The 22,653-nt window shown below is 33.9% G+C and overlaps 1 protein-coding gene across 1 annotated transcript; it reads right to left on the bottom strand.

Moving 5' to 3' along the window:
• Positions 1 to 4,854: 4,854 nt before the first annotated feature.
• Positions 4,855 to 20,695, bottom strand: LOC131074096 (uncharacterized). The gene is made up of 9 exons (XM_059218942.1): positions 20,359 to 20,695; positions 12,663 to 12,814; positions 12,373 to 12,561; positions 12,123 to 12,288; positions 11,636 to 12,031; positions 5,885 to 6,084; positions 5,596 to 5,784; positions 5,356 to 5,521; positions 4,855 to 5,264 (listed from the first exon to the last, which is right to left on the bottom strand). Exons 1-9 carry the CDS (start codon positions 20,693 to 20,695, stop codon positions 4,855 to 4,857), a joined length of 2,205 nt encoding a protein of 734 aa, XP_059074925.1.
• Between the last annotated feature and the right edge of the window lie 1,958 nt (positions 20,696 to 22,653).

The raw sequence follows: 22,653 nt of genomic DNA, 5'->3' as shown, positions 1-22,653 counted from the left end.
AATCAAGTCAAGTTTAATCTAGAAACTTTTAGTGCAAATCAAGTGTAGTAGTCATACCAAATTAATGTTAGAAACTTTGTGCCAAGCCTATAGTACAATTCAAGATTACAGTCATATTCTATATATCCAAGTCAAGTCAAATGAGAAGATTAAAGAATAAGTGACATTGTGAGTGCAAGACCATCATGGACTAGGTAATACTCCTAAGTGGCAATAAGAATGATAAAATAATATTCTTAAGAAATTTCATGTGACAATATGAATGAGCTATCTACACAATGTAAAACCTATGTAAGAATGAAATTAATAAAAAATGAGTTTAGTTAATGAACTACTCTTTTTTTAAAGGATTTAATATAACAATTTTATTTTTGGAATATTTCAACTAGGCATTGCTAAAATTTTGGAAGTATATGGATCCTTCTAGGCAACTAAGGTATGAGAAAAAAATAACTTTTTTAAATATTTAAATGTAATTAAATATTAGACAAGTAGAGCTGACACATATTTTTGTGAACATATTTTCTGAGTAAATTAGTAGTCATGATTTTTTTTAAATATTAAAAATTATTTTCTAGCCAACTTCACTTGGTAAAGAAATATAAAATTATTTTTTTGAAATATATGTAACGAAGGGTAGAGTGTTCTGCATTTTTAGATTTAAAAATTGTATAAAATTTAAAAGTTATGGATGTTTTTTCAGTTAGCATGTCCATTAAGAAATTCAACATAGTGTATGTAGAAATTATATTATTATTTTTAAAATTTAAATTATTTATTTATTATATTTTTAAAATAATTGGAATTTTTTTTTAAGGTAAACTTTTCATGTTGTTCAATTCATATTTAAGAGAAATTTACCAAAATCAATGAAAAAGTCATATAGAGAGTGTGAAAATCTAAACTTGTGATTAGAAAGAAAAATATAGGTTTGAGCTCTAACTTGAAGATGGAGATGATAAAATTCAAATGGGTGAGAAAGTATAAAATAGAACTATGATGAATAATTTTCTTTAGGGAGAAGATAAGGTGGAAGGGTTCAAAATGGATATAGAACAATTGACCTCCCTAAATCTTGGGATGGAGTGAACATTTATCTCATAAAATACTTTACCTATAAAGGAATTTATGGCTATATTTTATCCTACCATTTCTCCCTTTCAAACCATTAATGACCTAATCAACTTGTTATTTTCCCTCATTCACTTCTCAACTCCCTTCAATAGTTAGTAGTGGAAATTCCTCTTAATATGGTAAAAGTTCTCATTTACTAGTGTATATTATTTTATTCTACTCTTTCCACCTATGTAATTCATTTAAGCCTACCATTTGATGGATTATGAGTTCTAGAATAATAGTTAATGATATTTGACTCTGAAGGAAAATGAGAACATCCTAGTAAAAACTCTATATGTATCTACAATATCACCTATTTCTTCAAAATATATTACAACATGGTAATACAAGCACATACTACTATGCCATAAAAGTGGAAACATACATATTTTATTTCCCACAATTAAATCCTTAAAGGAAAGATCATGCAATTTATAGATCTAAGAAAATTTAAGCAACATTGTAGCATACATATTCAACACTTCAAAATCATGAAATAAGAAGAATGAGATATAATAGAGAACGAAGATATATGTGGGGAAAAACCTTTTAGTAAAAAACACCACACTCCAAAACATTGAGTCAATGTATTATTTAGCAACAAGTTATAATACATTTATAGGCTCTTTTTACATAGAGAAATTTACATCTTGTTCTATCTTGGATAAAATCTAACAACATACCCCCTATGAAATGATCTTGTCTCCTCTCACTTGAATCATGTACTACATCAACATATATACAGGACTCAACACAAAGAGGTAGGCACCTATGGCTTTGAAAACCATCTACAACACGTAAGAGGTAAGTTGTGTCATAAACAACATCTTGCTAATCCCATGACACATGACTAATAGCAACTTCCAAGGCAACAAAATATATTTCATCCATAACAGTTATATTGTCAAATACAATGTAAGTACAACATAGAAATCACTATGACCTATAATAGGTGCTTTCCTTATCTCACACCACTTGTTAAAAGTGAACTCCACCATAAATGCCAATTGCTAAGATAGAACTCAATACACAATGGAATTTGAAAACCAAGGCTCTTTTGTTAACATAGGAAATTGCCCAATCAATTTTCACTCCAAAATGAAAATATATGACAATATCTTCCCAAAACATCACATCTTTCAAGTGGGTGCCAACTTCCTAAAAATAAGGAATATGTTATCTCATCATCTGCCATGTAGGATGCCACCTCACCAAGAGGTCCCACAAAGTGAATGCCAACTTAAGAAGTTAATAATTAGATAAAAATTAGTTAAATTATTCAACATGTTAGGACTCTAAGATTGAGACACCTTAATCACAACATATTTGACAGGTACTCAAATGATAATAATAGTAACTTGTAATATAATAAGAACTTATATAACAATTGATAATACAACTATTTTAATGTAGAAAAATTATCTTTTATACAACACCAGCCTTGATACAATAAAACATGATTGCATTCATTAATCATAGTTAGAAATCACAAACCAAAATGTGCACAACCCTTGAATAGTCGGTTCTATTCTACCAATGAATAGTCGGTTCTATTCTACCAATAGTGACAAGCATTTGGAACAATGACATTAACTCGGAATGCGACAAGAATTAAAACAGAGCTTTTAAGTATGTTCCTATATTATGATTTCACTTCTTTCTTCTTCAGCCCAACTGCTCTCTAAATCGATGCCTCCTCTTTATTCAATCTTTGTCTCCTCTCTATTCCAACTCTCTCAGATTGAACACGGATAACCCCCAACACCAACTCATTCTTCCCCTCTTTCCCGTCGTTTGTTTTCTTTCTTTATGGCATAATTCCTTTCATTGGTTGATTACTTCCTTCGTAGAGCGCTCACTGCCCTAATAGATTCCGCTCTCCTTCCTATCGGGTCAATTGGTTTTCTTTTCCTAACAACTCGATGGCTCTCTTCTCGGTGTTTGAAATTCCTCCTTCCTTCCCTCAATCATAGAGACCCTTCTCATAGGACAAAAAATTCCACCGATAATCATTTTACCAACACCAATGACCTCTCCATAACCATATCTTAATGGAAGAGAAAAATTGATACGCAACAAACTAATCTTGTGGGACAACAAACACCAAAAAAAAATGAATAGCCAGAATAAGAAAAATGACACATGGTCCAATGCTCCTGCATCACTATGATAGCGCCAAAGAGTTTCAATAGTGACGAGGCTTTGAATCCCTCTCTCATTGATATGGTTAAGGGGATTGGTGTTATCACTTGAAGGAGATTCCCCACTATTTCTCTTTCTTCCCCGAAAACCATGACAAGCGTCCAATTTTTAAAGATTATTATTTACACTTAATAAGGTAGCTTCTAGTTTTAAGCTCTTGACAATCCTACCCTAGTCATCCATAAATCGACACCTAAAGCCCATTCCCTAAGATTGGTTAATACTTTGGGTCCTATTGTTGATCTTACCTATATCTATAGTACTCTTAGGAGTAGGCTAAAGACAAAAAGACATTCCCATTTATTCATATTTAAGCTAGAGAAAAATCTCCTTCTAGCCCATTTTTTAATTACCTCCAAGAAGGTGCAAAAATTGAGATGCATTTTTCCTACCATCCATTACATGAAATAGTCTGTACATGAAATAGTCTGACTTCACTACTTTATAAGAGATTCTAAAGATAGAATTTATAAACTATACTCAAACATGATCAACAAGGAAAACATTTTTAGTGCTCTCTTTTTCATTATATCTTTTAACAAAAAAAACAAACAAACAAGATATAAAAGTATTTTCCATAGTTTTTCCAGATAGAAATAAAAAATAATCAAGAAGTAGATCTAGACTTCCAAACCTCATGAAAACCATGAAAGAAAAACTATTCTAGATAAATGGAAATGGACATCACTTTCATTTTAGGGAAATGAAACTAATGGTGGATGAGGTGGATGTTATTAGAAGTCTGAAGCACTCCAACACTATATAGGGTGTTAATTAGTCGTTCTATTTTCTTTAATTTTTTTACTATTTTTAATATTTTTTGTGATTTTAAGATTGTTTGAGTTCTATATCTTATATCACCCAATCTATTATAATTATATTATTTTGTGCTATGTGGGCCTTGTTATAATTCCTTCCTTTTTATTTAATCAAAATAATTAGACCATCAAATGATGATCATAAAATTTTCTCCGATTTACTATAGTAACATCTAAAGGCCTCAAATATAATTATTATAAGGGATACAAGTGTTGTAAGGTTCATGTACATATTTTTTTAAGGTTCACATAGATAATAGATAATAGATAATAAATTGAGATCTTATTTGCAATTGATGGTAGCTATTCACTTTATACAATGGTTGGAAAGTTTCTTCTATTTGGTAAAGTCCACTCAAGACAACATAATCTTAATTTTTTTACTCTTTCTCTACATGTTATTATTATAACAAGAACGGAACTCATTAATATGGAGAGACTATGTGCGGTGTTGCTATGGAGAACGGAACTCTATGACAAAGTGTGCTTTTTAACATGTTATTATAGAAGCGGCGCTAGTATCTCCACATACAAAAATCATATATTCAACTGAATGGGCAAAAGCATCTTTTTATTTGTGGAATCATTGAGCAGAGGAAAAAATTGCAAGGAAACATCTTACCAAATATCTGTTATTTTTTCTTTTGCATGAAAGAATTGCAATTAAAGAAAGGCACAAAACAATACAGAACTATTTTAAGGGCAGTGGAAGAATTGGCTAGTTGGGGACACGGCACTGTTTCCTTATCTCTCCCTGCGATCCTGTCAACACGTCAATTGCTCCCATTTTTACCATTGCCCTTCCAAAATTCTTCCTCCAAATTGTTGGGTACTTGGCATTTATCTTCACCTGTCCGGAGGTGGCATCATTTGACATCAAAGTCTGATCGGACTTGAGCAATCCAAACTTGTATTCCAAATCGACGTAGTATTTCACGTCCAATTTAGTGGGTGTGAGAGGATCCAATGGAACAACGATGCTACTTGAAGCCGAATGGGGGCATTTGGCCTTGAGCTGAAGAGCATAGTGAGGGTCCATGGAGGGGTCTTGACCGCCCGTGCCGCTGAAGTTGTAAAGACGATCTCCGGTGAACGAACTACAGTGAGAAACCCCTATTGAATGTGCCCCTACAAAAGAAGTCAGATAATCTATATAAGATACAATCTATAGCCGATTTAATCAATTCATTGAGCGTTATTAGGGAGTATGCAGGTGTACCTGAGAGAGTGACCATCTCCTCCTGTGATAATTGCTTAGAAGCAAAACTTTGTGTCAATCTGTTTACGTCAAATGAGGGAAAAGGAATATTATCTGTGACCTCTGATGCGAGAGATATCCTTCCGTCTCTTCGTCCGCCTTGAACAGCCCAAAATAATCCACCAGCCTGAATTTGGATTCATTGTAATATATGTTAAGCTACTTAATCCCTACTTTATTATTAAATTTAGTAATACATACTTGGTAGGCACTATCGCTTGCAGCGAATGCAACTACGTCTGCACAAGAAACGATGCCGGCACATTTGGCTTCCAGTTTGGACTTGGCTTCATCAATTATGTCGTAGCCCGTCAGGCTTGGGTTGTTTACAGTGGAGTCCTTTTCCGCTTTGTTGTCCGAGGAATCAAGGAGAATTGATCCATCACAACCCTGCAATTTATCATCCATTACTGTTTTTAATATGCATTCTAACATAGTTATCATGAAATAATGGATGGAATTCGAGATGAAAATATTTCAGAATGCTTACTCTTACAAAGCAATCATGGAAATGCATCCTTATGAGAGACGCTGCTACACCAGGACTCGCTTTAACAGCTTTGGCAACAGTTTCACTGACTATCTCCTCGGCCTCAGGGCATGTTTGGCGATAGTAACCCACCTTCAATCCATGCCCATTAGCCGTTGTAGATAAAAACAATACGGACAAAGGAATAACAAGCAGAGTCGCTTCCATTTCAGTTCAGAGTAGCTAAACAGCAGTCCGAGTTCTGTTAGATGAGAGGAGAAAGTTAACAAAATCGCTTGTGGGTATGCAGTATAGGAGGAGAGAAGGATGTGGTATTTAACACCATATTCCTCGGATTCGTTTGATCGAGTCAACACGGACTAGATAATGTGACGAAGCTTTGCTATGTCTGTTCACGCATTTTGAACATTTCCAATATATGATGATAGCATTTAACGCCTGAGACATCACAGTAGTTGAAGCAACGTACTGCAGCTTAGACTGGGCACCATAGACTTATCTACAATCTCGACTCATTTTATTTCGATTTAATCCCATCTGCAAATAACGTATTACGGGACAATGGAATGCTAGATTAACTATGAGTTTACTGTGCTCCTAGAGAATTTTTCGAGGAAACTAGTACACAGTTTAAGTTTCCTTCCATAAATCGACTCCGTCAATAATGGTTGTTAACCTAAATATTTGAATAAGTCTAAAAAATTCAATCTAACTAGATGACACTGACAATATGTAACAAGTCTTTGTTAAAATGGAAGGTTCGATCATGGAGTCTTCTGATAAAAGCCAGATGAAATCAAATATTGCTGAGTATAAGGTCCCACATCATAATATAATGTTGTTCGACTTGCTAGTCGTTTCGTAGGATTCATTTCCATGTAACTCAGCCGCGGCTGGGACAAATTTGTCGTGCACATGAGGGTTTACCAGATTACTGGTGTGTAGCAGCAAAGGGGTATGAAATTGAGTTTAAAAATCAGTACAAATAACATTAATTTTGTTTCTATTCCGTTTTTTATTAATCAAAATAATAATTGTGTTCCGTACAACATTTAAAAAGTAGTCAAGTATAATTAGTATCAGCCTTCCCTTGTTTCAAGTTTTTTTAAAATTAAACATATTTCTTAATAAGAAAATATTACCGACCGTGTGTATAGAAATATATCTTTAAAATGTATTATAAAATGTTCTGATTCCTACGTTAATTTTAGAAGGATCTATAGTGTAATTTTTTATTTTATTTTGAATGAAAAAAATTAATTTTTTTATATAAATAAGATAATTGAGTTTAAGAATAATCTTAATTTTTATAGAAATTTGATAATTTTTATTTATGATAGAGATTAGATTTTCGTAGTCTATTAAGATTACTACTTAATTTTTGGATGTTACTGTAAGCTTTTATTTGCATCAACATGTTGGATCACACTCTTTGATCCATTTTTTTCTCCCACAACTCTCTAATCTTGATGATGGATCATGGAGTGTAATTTGAAACGTTGATGCAAACAAATGCCTACACAATGGAATTAAAAGACTAAGTAGTAAGTTTTACTTATTTTAAAAAGCATAATTTAATAGTAAGGAGAAGCATCTTACTAAATTTTTTAAAAAAAAAAAAAAAAAAAAATATTAAGAAAAGTGGGTTTTTGGTAGGGCCCAAACCCTATTACAAACAAAAAACAATAGGGTTACCCAAAAGGTAACCAAAATGAGGACTAAACAATATTTGAATCAACCTTATGAACCTTTACATCTTTTTACATCTTTTTTTAATTTCTAGACTACATTCTAACTAAATATATTACCAACATCCATAGACCCAAGAATGCACAAAATAAAACAACTAACTTCCTATGAAAACCCTTATTACTCCAATGACAATAATTAGGTCTATTAAATGCAAACTCATATTAATCTTATACCTCCAAATCACTATCCACCTTTAACATTAACTAAAATTGAGAAGGTATAACTAAAACAAGATTCATTATGAAAATGAGACAGAGCATGTTAAATTACATATTTTGTGCTTTTGTTATTGGTTATGCACTTGATGGTGGTGAATATTTAATTGCTTATTCTCCTATGCTTCATTATTTCCTAACTCATGACATAATCTTCAAGGCAATCAATATATCGCCCTACCAATGCCCTTATAAAAAATAGCAATGCAATTTTAGATCATAGATAAAAAAACATCCATTTAGATATTTCTATACCATGCTATCTCATTTTCCAAATGAATGTGCTCTTCTTGTACAATAGGAAGAAAAACAATAATAAAAAATGAATACCTTGTGTAGCACCCAACAAAGAATTAGAAGCTTGAAACTCTTCTCTCCTAGAAAAAGACTTGAAATGAGACAATTGATTCACCTTTTAGTGCCTTTGTTCAAACAATTTTTTCTAGTATCTATTAATATTGGCTAGTTGAGATTCCAAATTCCCTGTTAGTTTCATGAATGCCCTCCATACAATGCCTCAAAATGTGAGAAAAGACACACTAAACATAGTTTACAAAAATTAATGCCAACAATCAACAAGTTTAGATGATAAAAAATGCCCAAACTTAGTAAAATGGTGATGAAAAAATAAAATAGGACCCATTATCTGCAAATTGAAATAAACTTGATTATGCCTTCTTTCTTCTTCACACTCATGGTTCCCCAATCATAGACACATAAATGATAATCTCTCTAATATCATTCTAAAAATCGTAGAGAAATTAAAACTAAAATTGTAAAATACATCATTATTGAATGAAAAAATAATAATAAATTTGATTTGTTTTGCATGAATATTACATTGTTGCACATTGCCTTATAAAAGTCATTAATTCATGTACAAAACTAACAAAACTAAACAAACTTATTCATGAGAATAACTCCCCTCAAACTGACATTTAGTTATTTATTGAATCTTATTTTATTTATTTGTTAACTATTCTAAACTATAAACTAAACTAAGCTAAACAAAAGATGTAATATTTTTCAACACCTCCTAGCCAACCAAAGCATGTGAAAAATATATCTTTTTAAACGTTATTTTTTTATTTAGTACGTCTATCATGAATTTAGACATACTGTATGTAGAAAATTATTATCATGTATTATTATTATAATTATTCATTTATTATATTTCTATAATATTTGAAGTATTTATTTATATACACTTTTCATGTTTTTTAATTCTAATTGAAGAAATTTTTTTCAATATTAACAATGAAGTCGCAAAAAGAGTTTTGAAACCTCTAAACTTGTGATTAGAATGAAAAATTTAGGTTTTACTTTTAACTTGAGGATGGAGGTTATTAAATTCAAATGGGAGAGAAATTCTAACTTAGATAAGGCTATTATGAATAATTTTTTTAATGGAGAAGAGAAGGTGACAAGGTTTCAAAATGGATATAGATGGGTTCACCTCCCTAAACCTTACGATGAAGTGAACATTTAACTCATTAAATACTTCACCTATGAAGGTATGTATGGTAATATTTTATCCATCTATTTCTCTCTTTCAAATAACTAATGACTTGATTGATTTCACCCTATTCACTTCTCAACTCCCTTCAACAATTAGTAGTAGAAGTTATTCTAACCAAGGGACACATTCACTAGGGTATAATTTTTTCCTCTATTCTTTCAATTTATGTAATTGACCTACCTCCACTATGATTGTGCCCAATAGCTTGAGTAGTGTGGAGACTCTAGCTCCCTCCCCTACTAAGATGGTAAAGGAATTGACATTACCATTTGAAGTGATTCCCTTTCTTCCCCTAAAACTTTGACAACCCTCTAATTTTTAATGATTAATTATTTATATTCAATAAGATAACTTACTATTTTAAGATCTTCACAACCTTACCTTAGTCATCCATAATGTGATGCCTAATGTCCATTCCTTGATATGGGTTAATAATTTGGATCATATTTTGGTCTTACCAATATCCATACTACTCCTAGGAGTAGATTGGAGAATAAAAGAATCCCATCTATACCACATTTAGACTAGGAAAAAACTATCCTTATAGCTCATTTCAAATTAATTGTAAGAAGATAACCATTTTCAGAGGCATGTTTCCTACCTTCAACTATACAAAATGGTATTTGACCTCAATGCGTCACAAGCGATGCTAAAAGACATAATTGGGAAGATATGCTCCAACATGACCAATATTTAATGGCAATAAAGACAACATTATTACTTCTCTATCTTCCATTATATCTTTCAACAAACACGTTATGAGAGGTTTTTCTAACAATATGGTAGGTTTCTACTTAAAAATATTAAATATGAAGAAGTAGATCTATCCTTCCACACCTCATGAAAAAGACATTGGAAAGATTTTATGGGTCAAACCACAAATGTAAATTGAAATGGGTAGTACTTCCACTTTAGAGAAGATGAAGTTAATTTTGGACAAGGTGGAGGCTATTATAAGTTTCAAGGAGCTCAATAAAATGGAATGTGGTAATTATGTTTCCTTTTTTCTTATTATTTGTGTTATATTTGTTTATTTTTGTTATTTGTAAGACTATGTGAGTTCTATATCTTATAATATCCCATTCTATTAGAATTATATTATTTTCTGTTAGGTGGAGCCCCTTATAACCATATTTTTAATTACTCAAAACAATAATACCATCAATTGATGATCACAAAATTTTCTTTCATTTATTTTTTATGGCCTTTAAGGGCTTCCAACCTAACTATTATAAGAAATAAAACTGCTATAAGGCTCTTGAACTTATAATATTTTTAAGGTTGACACGGATAATAAACTAAGATCATATTTACAATTGATGATAAGTGGTCACTTTATATAATGCTTGAAAGATTCTTCTTTTTGATATAAACCACTCAAAATAAGTTAAAATCTCCATCACTTGCTCTATGCAAATTTGAAGTATGAGAATCTATAGCTCTTTTAATGAATGTAACCTCGATTCTAACTTAGAACTTCCATGGGTCTAAATATCATGCATTAGAGATAACCCTATAAATAGATAGTAGGTTATTTATATAATTTAAATGTGTGAAGAAGTAGTGTATTCATTTTGCATCATTGAATTCCCTTTAATTTGAATGTTGTGATTTGATTCAATAAGTTTCTATACACATGACATGAAAATTATTTAGTCTAATATTGTGATTTGATTCAATTCTATACACATGACATAAAAATTATTTATTCTAAGTATAATTTTTAATTTCATTTTGATTGCATGATTAGATAGCAATTTGATTCCATAGGTTTATTTTCAATTACAATGAATCACACTCAACTTCTTAATGTATCTTAATTTTAAATTATATTCAATCTATCGTTTTATTTTCTACAATTACAATTATAATGACCGTATTAGTACCTTATTGGGATTTCGAAGGTTAGTCCTCTAACATGTTTTGATGACATGGATGGTCCAGCCTCTGATATCGTTTCAGGGGCTATATGCGGTGTGACTGAGAACTGAACTCAATGTCAAAGTATGCTTTTTAAGATTTATAGAAGCAGTGCTAGTATCTCCACACACAAAACATTATATATTCAATCGTATAGGCAAAATTATCATTTTATTTGTGGAATAATTGAAACAGAGAAACAAATTGCAAGGAAACATCTGACTAAATAATTGTCATTTGCTCCTTCGTATGAAAGAATTGCAATTAAAGAATGGTACAAAGAAATAGAGCAATGACACTTCAACTAATTTATGGGCGGTGGAAGAATTGGCTAGTTGGGGACACGGCACTGTTTCCTGATCTCTCCCTGCGATCCTGTCAAAACGTCAATTGCACCCATCTTTACCATCGCCCTTCCAAAGTTTATCCTCCAAATTGTCGGATACTTGGCGTTTATATTCACCTGTCTGTAGGTGACATCATTTGACATCAAAGTCTGATCGGACTCGAGCAATCCACGCTTGTCTTGCAAATCGACGAAGTATTTCGCGTCCAATTTAGTGGGAGTGACAGGATCCAGTGGAACAACGATATCGGTTGAAGCCGAAGTAGGGCATTTGGCCTTGAGTTGAAGAGCATAGTTAGAGTCCATGGAAGGGTCTTGACCGCCTCTGCCGCTGAAGTTGTACAGACGATCTCCAGTGAATGAAGAACAGTGAGAAACCCCAATTGAATGGGCCCCTGCAAAATCAGTCATATTATTTACATAAGATATAATCTACAGGCGACTTAATCAATTCATTAACCGTTATCAGGAAATATGAGGGCCTACCTGAGAGAGTGACCATGTCCTCCTGCGATAATTGCTTTGAAGCAAAAAATTGTGTCAATCTGCTTACATCAAATGAGGGAGAAGGGATATTATCTGTGACCTCTGATTCGCGAGATATCCTTCCATCTCTTCGTCCGCCTTCAACCGCCCAAAATAATCCACCAGCCTGAATTTGCATTCATATATGTTAAGCACTATCTTATGCCTGCTACATAGTCTTAACTTTATTATTAAATATAATAATACATACTTGGTAAGCACTATCTCTTGCAGCGAATGCGACTACGTCTGCACAAGAAATAACACCAGCACATTTGGCTTCCAGTTTGGCCTTGGCTTCATCAATTGTGTCATAGCCCCTCAGACTTGGGTTGTTGACAGGCGAGTCCTTCTCCGCTGTGTTATCTGAGGAATCAAGGAGAATTGATCCATCACAACCCTGCAATTTATCATCCATCACTGCTGTAAATATATATTGTAAAATATATATCATGAAATAGGGGATGAAATTCTAAGATGAGAGTATTGCAGAATACTTACTCTTACAAAGCAATCATGGAAATGCATCCTAATGAGAGAAGCTGTTACTCCAGCATTCTCTTTAACAGCTTTGGCAACAGTTTCACTGATGATCTCCTCGGCCTCGGGGCATGTTTGGTGATAATAACCCACCTTCAATCCATGCCCATTAGCTGACGTCGAAAAAAATAATACGAACAAAAGAATAACCAGCAGACTTGCCTCCATTTTAGTTCAGAGTAGCTAAACAGCAGTCCGAATTCTGCTAGATGAGAGGAGAGAAAGTTCAGAAAATCGCTTTTGGGTGTGAAGTATAGAAGGATGTGGTATTTAACACCATTATCTGCGGATTCGTTTGATCGTGTCAACACGGGCTATGAAATGTGACCAAGCTTTGGTATTCTGAACAATTCCAATATTTGATGATAGCATTTAAGGCTAGACTCATTCTATTTCCACTTGCTTGCGTCTAGATTTTAATCTACATTAATAACGTATTACATGTGTAATCAAGCATAACCAGACATGGAAATTCTGGATTAACTATGAGTTTACTGTGCTTCAAATTTTTTCTAAGACTAGTACACGCTTTAAAGTTTTCTTCCATCAATTGACTCCGTCAACAATGGTAGTTAACGTAAATATTTGAACAAGTGTAACAATTTCTATCGAATTAGTTGACACTGTCAAGCTTTTTGTTAAAAGAGGAGACTCTGTCGTTGGAACTTTGTCTACTGTCTTGGCAACAAAAATCACCTTTAAAAGTATTAATGATATATTGGTTGTTTTTTCTTCGCATCATCTAAATTGTTTGATTTCCTAATCGCTTGTGGCCCCCTTTCTTATTCTGTTCCTGTAGGATTCATTTCCATCCAACTCAGGAGCAAATCGGACCAAGTTTCCGGCAAAGGTTTTTCAGGTTCAATTGCACATTAAATTTGTAAATAATTTTTTTTAAGTCAAGGATTGAGGGTATCCATTTTATCAAATGCAAATTTGTTTCGGTATGATTTTGACCTCATCCCTTATGATGGAACCATTCAACTTCACAGTAGACCAATGACTCATAAAAAATAGTACTAATTTTGTTCTAGATGACATTTAAAAAAGATAATTGTTAGAAACAAATCAAGTAACTTTCACATCCAATTTCTCTTGTTCAAAGTTTTTTATTAAATTAAATATAAATCTTGTCAAGGAAATATTACCATGTCTACAAAAATTTATTTTAAAAATGTGCTATTGAAATGTCCCAATTCCTCCATTGATTTTAGAGGGATCTATAATATAATATTTTATTTTATTTGGAATAAAAAATTAAAATAGTTATTCAAATTGATGTTAAAGATTTTTATTTTTTATAAATTTGATAATTTTTACTTATTTCAAAAAGCATAATTTAATAATAAGGAGGAGCATCTTACAAAATAAAATAATTATTAAAAACATAAATAATAAATTTTAAATTGAAAAGTTACATAAATTATAAGAATAATAGTTTTTTTTTTTGATCGATAAAAGGCCAAAGCCAAATTTTATTTCTTTTATAAAAAAGTTACATCTCCATTCAGTGTGGGCACCGGTAGGAAAGAATGGAGATAAGAAAACCTCCAGTCTAGCCCAGATCCCATATGGGATCAGATATTATAAACAATTGTAAATTTTACAATTCCTCATCTGAGGATGGAGGCTGCCATATTTAGACATTTTAATTTCTTTCTGTACATAAAATCTTGCAACACTTTTCCAGATGGATCCATCTTCACATAATTGACTGAGCCGCTAATACATTGAGCATTAACTTTGACCTGTGTCTCGAATCTGCAAAACCTTATTGCAACTTACTTTGCCAGACTGTTAGAAGCATAGTAAACATAATAATTTGCAACAATCATTCAATGAATAATATCATCTTTTCTATTGTATGTAAGAGGATTATAGCCTGGATAACCCTTAGCTTGAAACCATCTTAACCTTTTGGGTTTCAATTTAAGAGATTATCTAGGCTACAATTCTGCCTACACTAATGGAAAGGATCAATTTCAATCAGTTCCTTAATTACTTTTAACTCTGCAGACATCTGATTCTCCAAAACATAAATATTTTCATATGCATATGTATGTATATTTATATGCCAATATGCGAGATAATCTAACATTGAATCTGACAGGATCATGAGAATATACAGATGCACACAGTAATATATATGCTTGGAGAAAGGAGTGGAACAATAAAAGAACAGAGGGATTGTCCAGAGTCTTATCATAAATAGAACCTTCTAAATGTCTGTAACCATGACTCAGCTTGGACTTTCCTATACTTCCCGCCTCAAAACCGTAACAAAAAAACATGCCACCCATTCCACAGTAGTTTGTTAGAACCCGGATGAACCCCATACGGTAAAGAAAGGGTATCTCAAAAATCAAAGATAAGTCAAATGCTATGTTATTCTATAAAATCCACTGCTGTCATTCAACCAACGGAATAGGAACTAGAGTTATCTGTCTCATATTTAACAGAAGGCATATATCCTGTATTTGAAATTATTACCAAAACTAACCGATACAAAGAATCTTGAATACCAAATTTCGAAAAACCAGTAACCTTAGCACGAAGACACGTTACCTGACAGTCCCTTATTGTCATTATAATATATTCCTTATTGAAGTCTATACCCTCGCTGCCCAGAACAATCTCAACTCAGACTGTTTGCTATGGAGGAGAGATCTGCATATGCCAGGGTAGCAATACCAGACTTCTGCCAAACTCCTCTCTACACGCTTGAAACACCCCATTCACCCACACACAGAGATGGGAATCTAGTGACAGGTAAGGAGAGATATATATAAGCATATATGAAGTTTCAGATATGGATAAATATAAATATATATTTATATATATATATATATACATACTCATATATATATGGTTTCTGTATATATATATATATATATATGTATATATGCGTGTGTTTAATTGTGTATGTTTCTCTTTACACCCACACACGCACACACACACACACACACACACACACACACACACACACACACACATATATATATGATTAAATATATATATGTGTATATATACATATATCTATATATATGAATATGTATATATGTATATATTTATATATATATGATTATATCATATACCATGAAACAATCCGAAGATAAATACATATGATATTATCTGTACATATATACATATATATATATATGAGTATATATATATATATGTATATATATATATATATTTCTGAATCTTAGTATACCAAAATGCTGATATAAGGAAACGGTGACCACACCTCCTAGAATTTATAAATGAGGGACGTGGAGAAGACTTGGAGAGGAGTGATATGAAGGGGTGACACGGCCATCACCTAAAGTTAATCCGAGGGAATACCCATCCTAAAGACATACGAATTTCCATCTGCCCCTAAATTGGCTAACTTGTCTGCTATCGTATTACCTTCCCTATAAATATGTTTAACCGAGGTTTCCTCAAAGTATTTGATCAAATCCAGAATTCTTTTTAATTCCGCTTTCAATTTCCAGTTAGACACTTCCCTAGTCCTGACTGCATTTATAGTTAATGTCGAATCACCTTCAATTTCCAGATATTTAATCTTGAGTGATTTAGCTATAATCAAACCCTCCCTCAACGCTGTAAACTCAGCCATGTTATTTGAAGCCACACCTATGGGCTTATTAATGCTAGCTATTAGGACTCCATTATCTTGGTGAATAGCACACCCTATACCAGCTACACCAGGGTTCCCTCGGGAAGCACCATCAAAGTTTAGCTTAGCCTAGCCCTTTCAGGGGGGAGCCCATTTTGTTAGCTTCCTTTCAATCTCAGCCTGTTTACCTCCACTCCCAATAAACGGGGGAATTATCAAACCCATCCATTTAGATCGAAGTACCTCATCCCATCTAGTTAGATTAATAGACTTTTCCTGTGTATGTCTTAGTCTATTATTAACTTTTTCCACAATTGTTACCTCGATCTTATTTAGAAGGGATTCTACCCTCAATTTTGATTCTTTAAAGATCCGCCTATTTCTCTCCTTCCAAATTTCCCATATGAGGATTGTCGGGGCTATTGACCACACTAAGTGATATATATCCTTTGTGTGAGGAGGTTGCCAACTAATCAGCCATTCTGAAATGTCCTTAGGTCTCGGAGTCAGCCAACCAAGGCTTGAGCAAAGCCATTCCCAACATTGCTGACTGAAACTACAATTGAGAAGCAGGTGATCCGCATTTTCTTCCTCTGATTCGCATAGAGGGCATCTCGATGGTCCCAAGAATCCTAATTTTGAGAACCAATCTGAGGTAAGAATCCTTTTTTGGGAAGCTGCCCATGAGAAGATACCAGCTTTGGGTAGACCAACGTTATTCCAGCATAGATTAATCGGGATATTAGGATTGGTTACAGCTTGCCTGAGTTTTAAAAGTGTGTATCCTTCTTTAGCTTTATAAATGCCTGAAGAACTACCCGCCCATATAATCCTGTCTTTCCCACTATGTAATGATAAATGCCTAAGCCTAAAATTATTCCAGAGGATCTCCTTGTCTGCATTTGTCAAGTTCATCTCATCAAGGGATTTCCACTCCCAACCCAGTGCGGGGTCATTGGAGATAAGCTTGATATAATCCTTAACTAACCTGCCCCTGATTGATTTGCAATGTTCTATGCCTTCTTCGCTTATTCCTAATTTGTCTAAGGCTGGATAGCCCCCCCAAGAGTCTTCCCAGAACAGTGCCTCAGATCCTTCCGCAATATCCCATGTTAGATAATCCCGGATCACCTCTCTACATTCTAGCATAAAATTCCAGACTCTGGAACCCATGGGAAGTCTTTCCGTCCTCAATATACTATTAGGGTTGGAGTTAGTGAGATATTTAGCTTTGAGGATCCTTACCCATTTAAGATTAGGTTTCGAGTACATTTTCCAGACTAACTTCGCCCCCAGAGCCATGTTTTGAACCCCCAAATCTTTGATGCCAACTCCCCCTATACTGATAGGTTGGCTAATTTTATCCCAAGAGATTAAAGCAAATTTCTTTTTGTCTAAATTCATATTCCAAAAGAACTTCCTCATCTTTTTAACCATTTCTAATCGAGCTCCTTTAGGTAATTGCTGGCAGGACATTTGATATATCGGAATAGCCACCATAACAGCTTTTAGTAATGTAATCCTCCCAGCCGAAGAGAGTCATTTGTTCTTCCAAGAATTCAACCTGAGATCCATCTTCTCAAGGATTCCTTTCCATAATGAATTAATATTGTTGCCCTTATCCATCGGAATCCATAAATATTTGCAAGGAAGTTTCCCTTTATCAAACCCTAAGATATTACATATATTCGTCTCTATGTTTTGCGAAGTGTTGAAGAAGAAGATTTCCGATTTATTCTTGTTCACTTCCTGTCCAGAGGCTAATGCATAAATGTCAAGAATCCTTTTGAAAGCCATGGCTTCAGTCCTATTTGCACATCCCATCAGCATTGTGTCATCAGCAAACTGCTGGTGGGTGATGGCTTCCATACCCTCAGTAATTTTAATACCTTTAATAATCTGATTCATACGAGCACAAGAGATGATTCTCCCAAGGCCCTCTTCCATTATGATAAATAAGAAAGGGGATAAAGGATCTCCTTGTCAAATCCCTCTAGATATCTGGAAGAAGCCCACTGGGGAACCATTTATAAGTAACAATATCCTGGGGGATGAGATGCATTCGAATATTAAATTAATCCATTGTTTAGAAAAACCAAAGGCTTCTAAACATTTACACAGAAATCTCCAATCGACTTTATCATAAGCCTTCTTAATGTCTAATTTGATCATCATAGCAGCTGATCGATTCTGTTGTAACGAGTGCATAACTTCTTGGGTAATAATAATGCCATCAAAGATAGATCGATCTAGTACGAATCCGGTTTGTTCCTCTGAAATTATGCAAGGGAGGATGCCTTTCAACCTATTTGCTAAAATTTTAGTAAAAAGTTTGTAAATTGTGTTGCATAAGGAAATAGGTCGGAAGTCTTCAAACTTTTTTGATTCCTCCTTCTTTGGGATCAAAGTGATGAAAGTATTGTTGATCTCCCTTAAAATACTTCCAGAGTTTCTAACAGTTTCCAATGCTTCCACTACCTCCTTACCAATAATGTGCCAGCATTTTTGGAAAAAGCACGCAGGAAAACCATTGGGGCCGGGTGCTTTATCAGGGTTTAGTTGCCCCAATGCTAATTTAACTTTTGATTCTGTAAATTTGTTGCTAAGCGCTTTGTTTTGGTTTTCAGTTATGATCTTAGGAATATTCCTAAGCAAAGTTGAATTGGCATCTTTAAGGGAAGATTCTGAACTGAACATGGTTTTAAAATGGTTCAAAGCTTCTATAATTATGTCCATTTGATCTTCCAGAAGTATACCATTATTACTCATGATCTTGTGAATACTATTGGTGTTCCTCCTGTTTTTTGTACTGTTGTGAAAGAACTTAGTATTCCTATCCCCATTTTGTAGCCAATTCTCTCTTGACTTCTGTTTCCAAAATATTTCTTCTTTTGTTAACGTATCCTCATATTTCCCGAGAAGCTCCTTTTCTTTGAGGAAGCTATCCTGATCCATTCCTAGTCTGAACACTTTTTCATTTAGGTCAGCAATTTCTTTTTCTAGTGAAATTTTGGTTTTAAAAATGTTGCCGAAAACTTCACAATTCCACTTTAGTAACTTTCTTTTGAGATGTTTTAGTTTATTTATGAGGCAAAACATCTTTGATCCCTGAAAATTAACCTCAGCCCACCACTTGGCGATGAGGTCATAGAAATCCGGATTTTGCATCCACATTTTTTCAAACTTAAAGGGGCAGCACTTCGGTGTAGCCTCTCCCTCAATGTTGAGGATGACAGGATAATGGTCAGATCCTAAAGATGGGAGTAACGAAGCTGAGAGGTTAACTGCTAGATCACTCAAGTTCCCTCTAAAAAGGAATCTATCTAATCTCTCCGCGATTTGTGTAAAGCCTAATCTTCTGTTGTACCAGGTATACACACCATTACTAGTTTCTATATCTATCAGATTGTTATGAGCAACCCACTCCCTAAAGTCTTTTAAGGACTGCGGTTCCCTACGAATACCACCCTTTTTTCTGATAAATTTAGGATAGCATTGAAGTCCCTGCCTAGAATAATAGGGGAAGAAGTATCTAGCCCCATCATAAACGAGATTTCCGACCAAACTCTACGCTTTCCTGCATTCGGGATTGGGCCATAAATGTTTATTAGGGTAAATGTGAGATTACTATGTTTTCTTATTACCTTTCCCAATAGCCAATTTCTGTTTCCTGCTATTGGACAAAATAATATACTACGCGGATTCCAAATGATTCCTAAACCACCAGAAGCTCCTCTGGCTTCCACAAATTCACAGCTAAGAAGACCTAATTTCCTTTTGAAAGCCTCAGCTTCTACCTGGGCTAATTTAGTTTCTTGTATGAGAACGATGTCATGTTTCCATTTTATAATGTTGCGTCTAATTAGACGCTGTTTGTTAGGGGCATTCATACCCCTAACATTCCATGAAGAGATTTTCATTGGACCGTGGGAAGGCCCTTCCCCTTCCCAGCATCAAAGAAGGCTGTTAATTTGCCTTGGTCTCTTGCATTTCCATCCTGCAATCTTAATTCGCTCAAAGATTTTCTGCCTCTACTTTTAGCTTCTCTAGCGCAGTCAGGAAATTTTTTACTGTCATATATGTTTTTTATCCCTAATATTTGCTGGGGCACTATAACTCCCTCTCCATCATCCTCTCCCAGCTGGGACTGAGCTACTGTATAGTCATTGGCAGGGAGAGGAATGATATCTCCTACCCTATTCTCATTATTTTCTGCCTCATCCATATAAGCCAAGAGCTCCTGAATTAGAAACCTCTTCTCAGCTTCCTCTTCCAGAGAGAGATTTTCATCTACTTTATTATTGAATACCTCAAGAACTGCAGCCATTCTTGAAGACATTTCTTCTTGATCAGCCTCATTATCTTGTCCCATGTTTTCGACAGACTTTGTTTCAAATGGGAGTTTCAATGAATCAACCGAATCGGAGATTCTTTTTGACATCTCCTCTAAGGCTTCTTCTTTTATAGAATTTGCCTCATCTATTATTTTATCAAGATCACTAAGATTACTGGAATTATTGTTTTTATTTTCATCTGTGTTAGCCACTGGAGGGCAGTTAGCATGTACAGGGAATGAATTTGATGTGATTTTTTCATACTGATCTGAAGGAGGGTTTTCCTTTTGATCGATACATTCAACCAGTGCTGTGCATGATTTCAGCCTTATTTCAGTTTCATTTATGACCCCATCATAGAAGGTGGGATGAATGCTCCACTCCCCCCTGTTTGATACTAACATAATGGGTTCTAAGTCCGGGCATTTAATGTCAGATTCTACTAAAATTTTGATGTTCTTGTTTACAACCTCTCTTTCTAATCCTTCACAGCCCAAAAAAGACCCAAAATGTTCCCCTATGTATTCTATGATTTTAAAATCCAAATATTCGACTGGTAAATTGCCCAGGTTAATCCATCTTGGGAATTTATTTAAATTCAGTGAGTGTGGGTCAAAATTTGGCATCCATTCACATCTAAAAAAAACATAACCTTTATACAGTTTAACCTTACCATGAAGAATATCATTCCTTGTATTTTGATTATCACACAAAATTGCAAGAAAATTATTTTCCAGGATAGTGATACTTACCTGTCCCAGATATAGGGCCAACCACCAATCGATAATCCTTTTTGTGTCTTCTCCAAAACCAATCCATTTTGCAAAAACCCCACACTTGCTATATAAATTGAATTGGGGTTCCATCAGATAAGCCAGAATATTACAAATTCACCTCTGCCTTATTTTAGGTTTTAGCTCAAAAACTCTTATTTTCCCGAGCAGCACCAGATTAGCCCCAGAAGCCGGAGGTTGATTTGTGGCTGTGTGTTTGGGCCAATCGAAATTTACAGATTTATCTCTTTGTTTGCCCATCTTCTTCTTGGTTTTTTTTGAGCGAAATACTTGCCAATTTCCGTCGGAGGGTAGTGACAAGGCTTTGGCATTTTTTGCCCTAATTACATCATTTTTCCCAAAATTGCCCTCTCTGTTAACCGAAACCCACCTTTCGTTTGAAATAGTAAAATCTCTTGTAGGGTTTTTCTTACATGGCGGACTGAAGACAGAGATACTCCTCGGGCATGTGGCAAATACCTGTCTGCATCCCCCTACCGAAAACCTTGACAAGTTCACTGTATAAGAGTTTCGCATTTTCGCCACCTAGCAGAGCAGAGCATATCGCATATTGATATTCTTAATAAACGTATATTATAAGAATAATAGTTTAAAAAGACAATCTTTTAAATAAAAATAATAATATATTTGTCCATATTGCAATAAAATAGTTCTAAATAAATGATTTTATGTTGATAATGTTTCAATGCACTTTATGATTATAATAAAAAATATTTTATCATAATAATTATTTATTAATATTACTGTGATGGAGGCATGGTAAAACTTTTAAGGGGTTTTTATTGAGAAGATAATAGAAGTTTCTATTGTTAAAAAATTCATAGAGTAAAGTAATTCTTAGATAAAAAATCAAAATTCATATGTCCATGTAGTAAATAAAATAGTTTTATATTTTTTTCATCTACTTGTGTATTTTTAGTTTTTAAAATAAATATTAACATCCCCTCCCATTATTGAATATATTGTTGAAGAGTCGGAGGCAGAGGAGAATGTTTTTGAGGACTATGCTTCATCTTGGTGTATTGGGTCCAAGTGGAATCCAAACAACCCTGCTGGAAATTTTGCCACCCATTCTACTGCTCATTTTGCTCCCTCCCCCCTCCCCTATTAACTTCCCAAAGAAATGATATTTTTTAGCCTTTGTTGATAAGGTCAATGAGCTTTGTGATGCCTACAACAGATAGGAAGCCATAATTCTCTAG

Source organism: Cryptomeria japonica, chromosome 4, assembly GCF_030272615.1.
Source record: "Cryptomeria japonica chromosome 4, Sugi_1.0, whole genome shotgun sequence".
In the NCBI taxonomy this organism is placed as follows: domain Eukaryota; kingdom Viridiplantae; phylum Streptophyta; class Pinopsida; order Cupressales; family Cupressaceae; genus Cryptomeria; species Cryptomeria japonica.
This window is presented reverse-complemented; position numbering and strand designations above follow the sequence as displayed.

Excerpts from the sequence above, each read along its gene's own strand:
- LOC131074096 (XM_059218942.1), bottom strand. The coding sequence starts at position 20,695 with ATGGGACAAGATAATGAGGCTGATCAAGAAGAAATGTCTTCAAGAATG. Across the intron at positions 12,562-12,662 it reads TCCATGATTGCTTTGTAAGA|GGTTGTGATGGATCAATTCT; the intron begins GTAAGTATTCTG and ends GATAAATTGCAG. Across the intron at positions 12,289-12,372 it reads CAAGAGATAGTGCTTACCAA|GCTGGTGGATTATTTTGGGC; the intron begins GTATGTATTATT and ends ATGCAAATTCAG.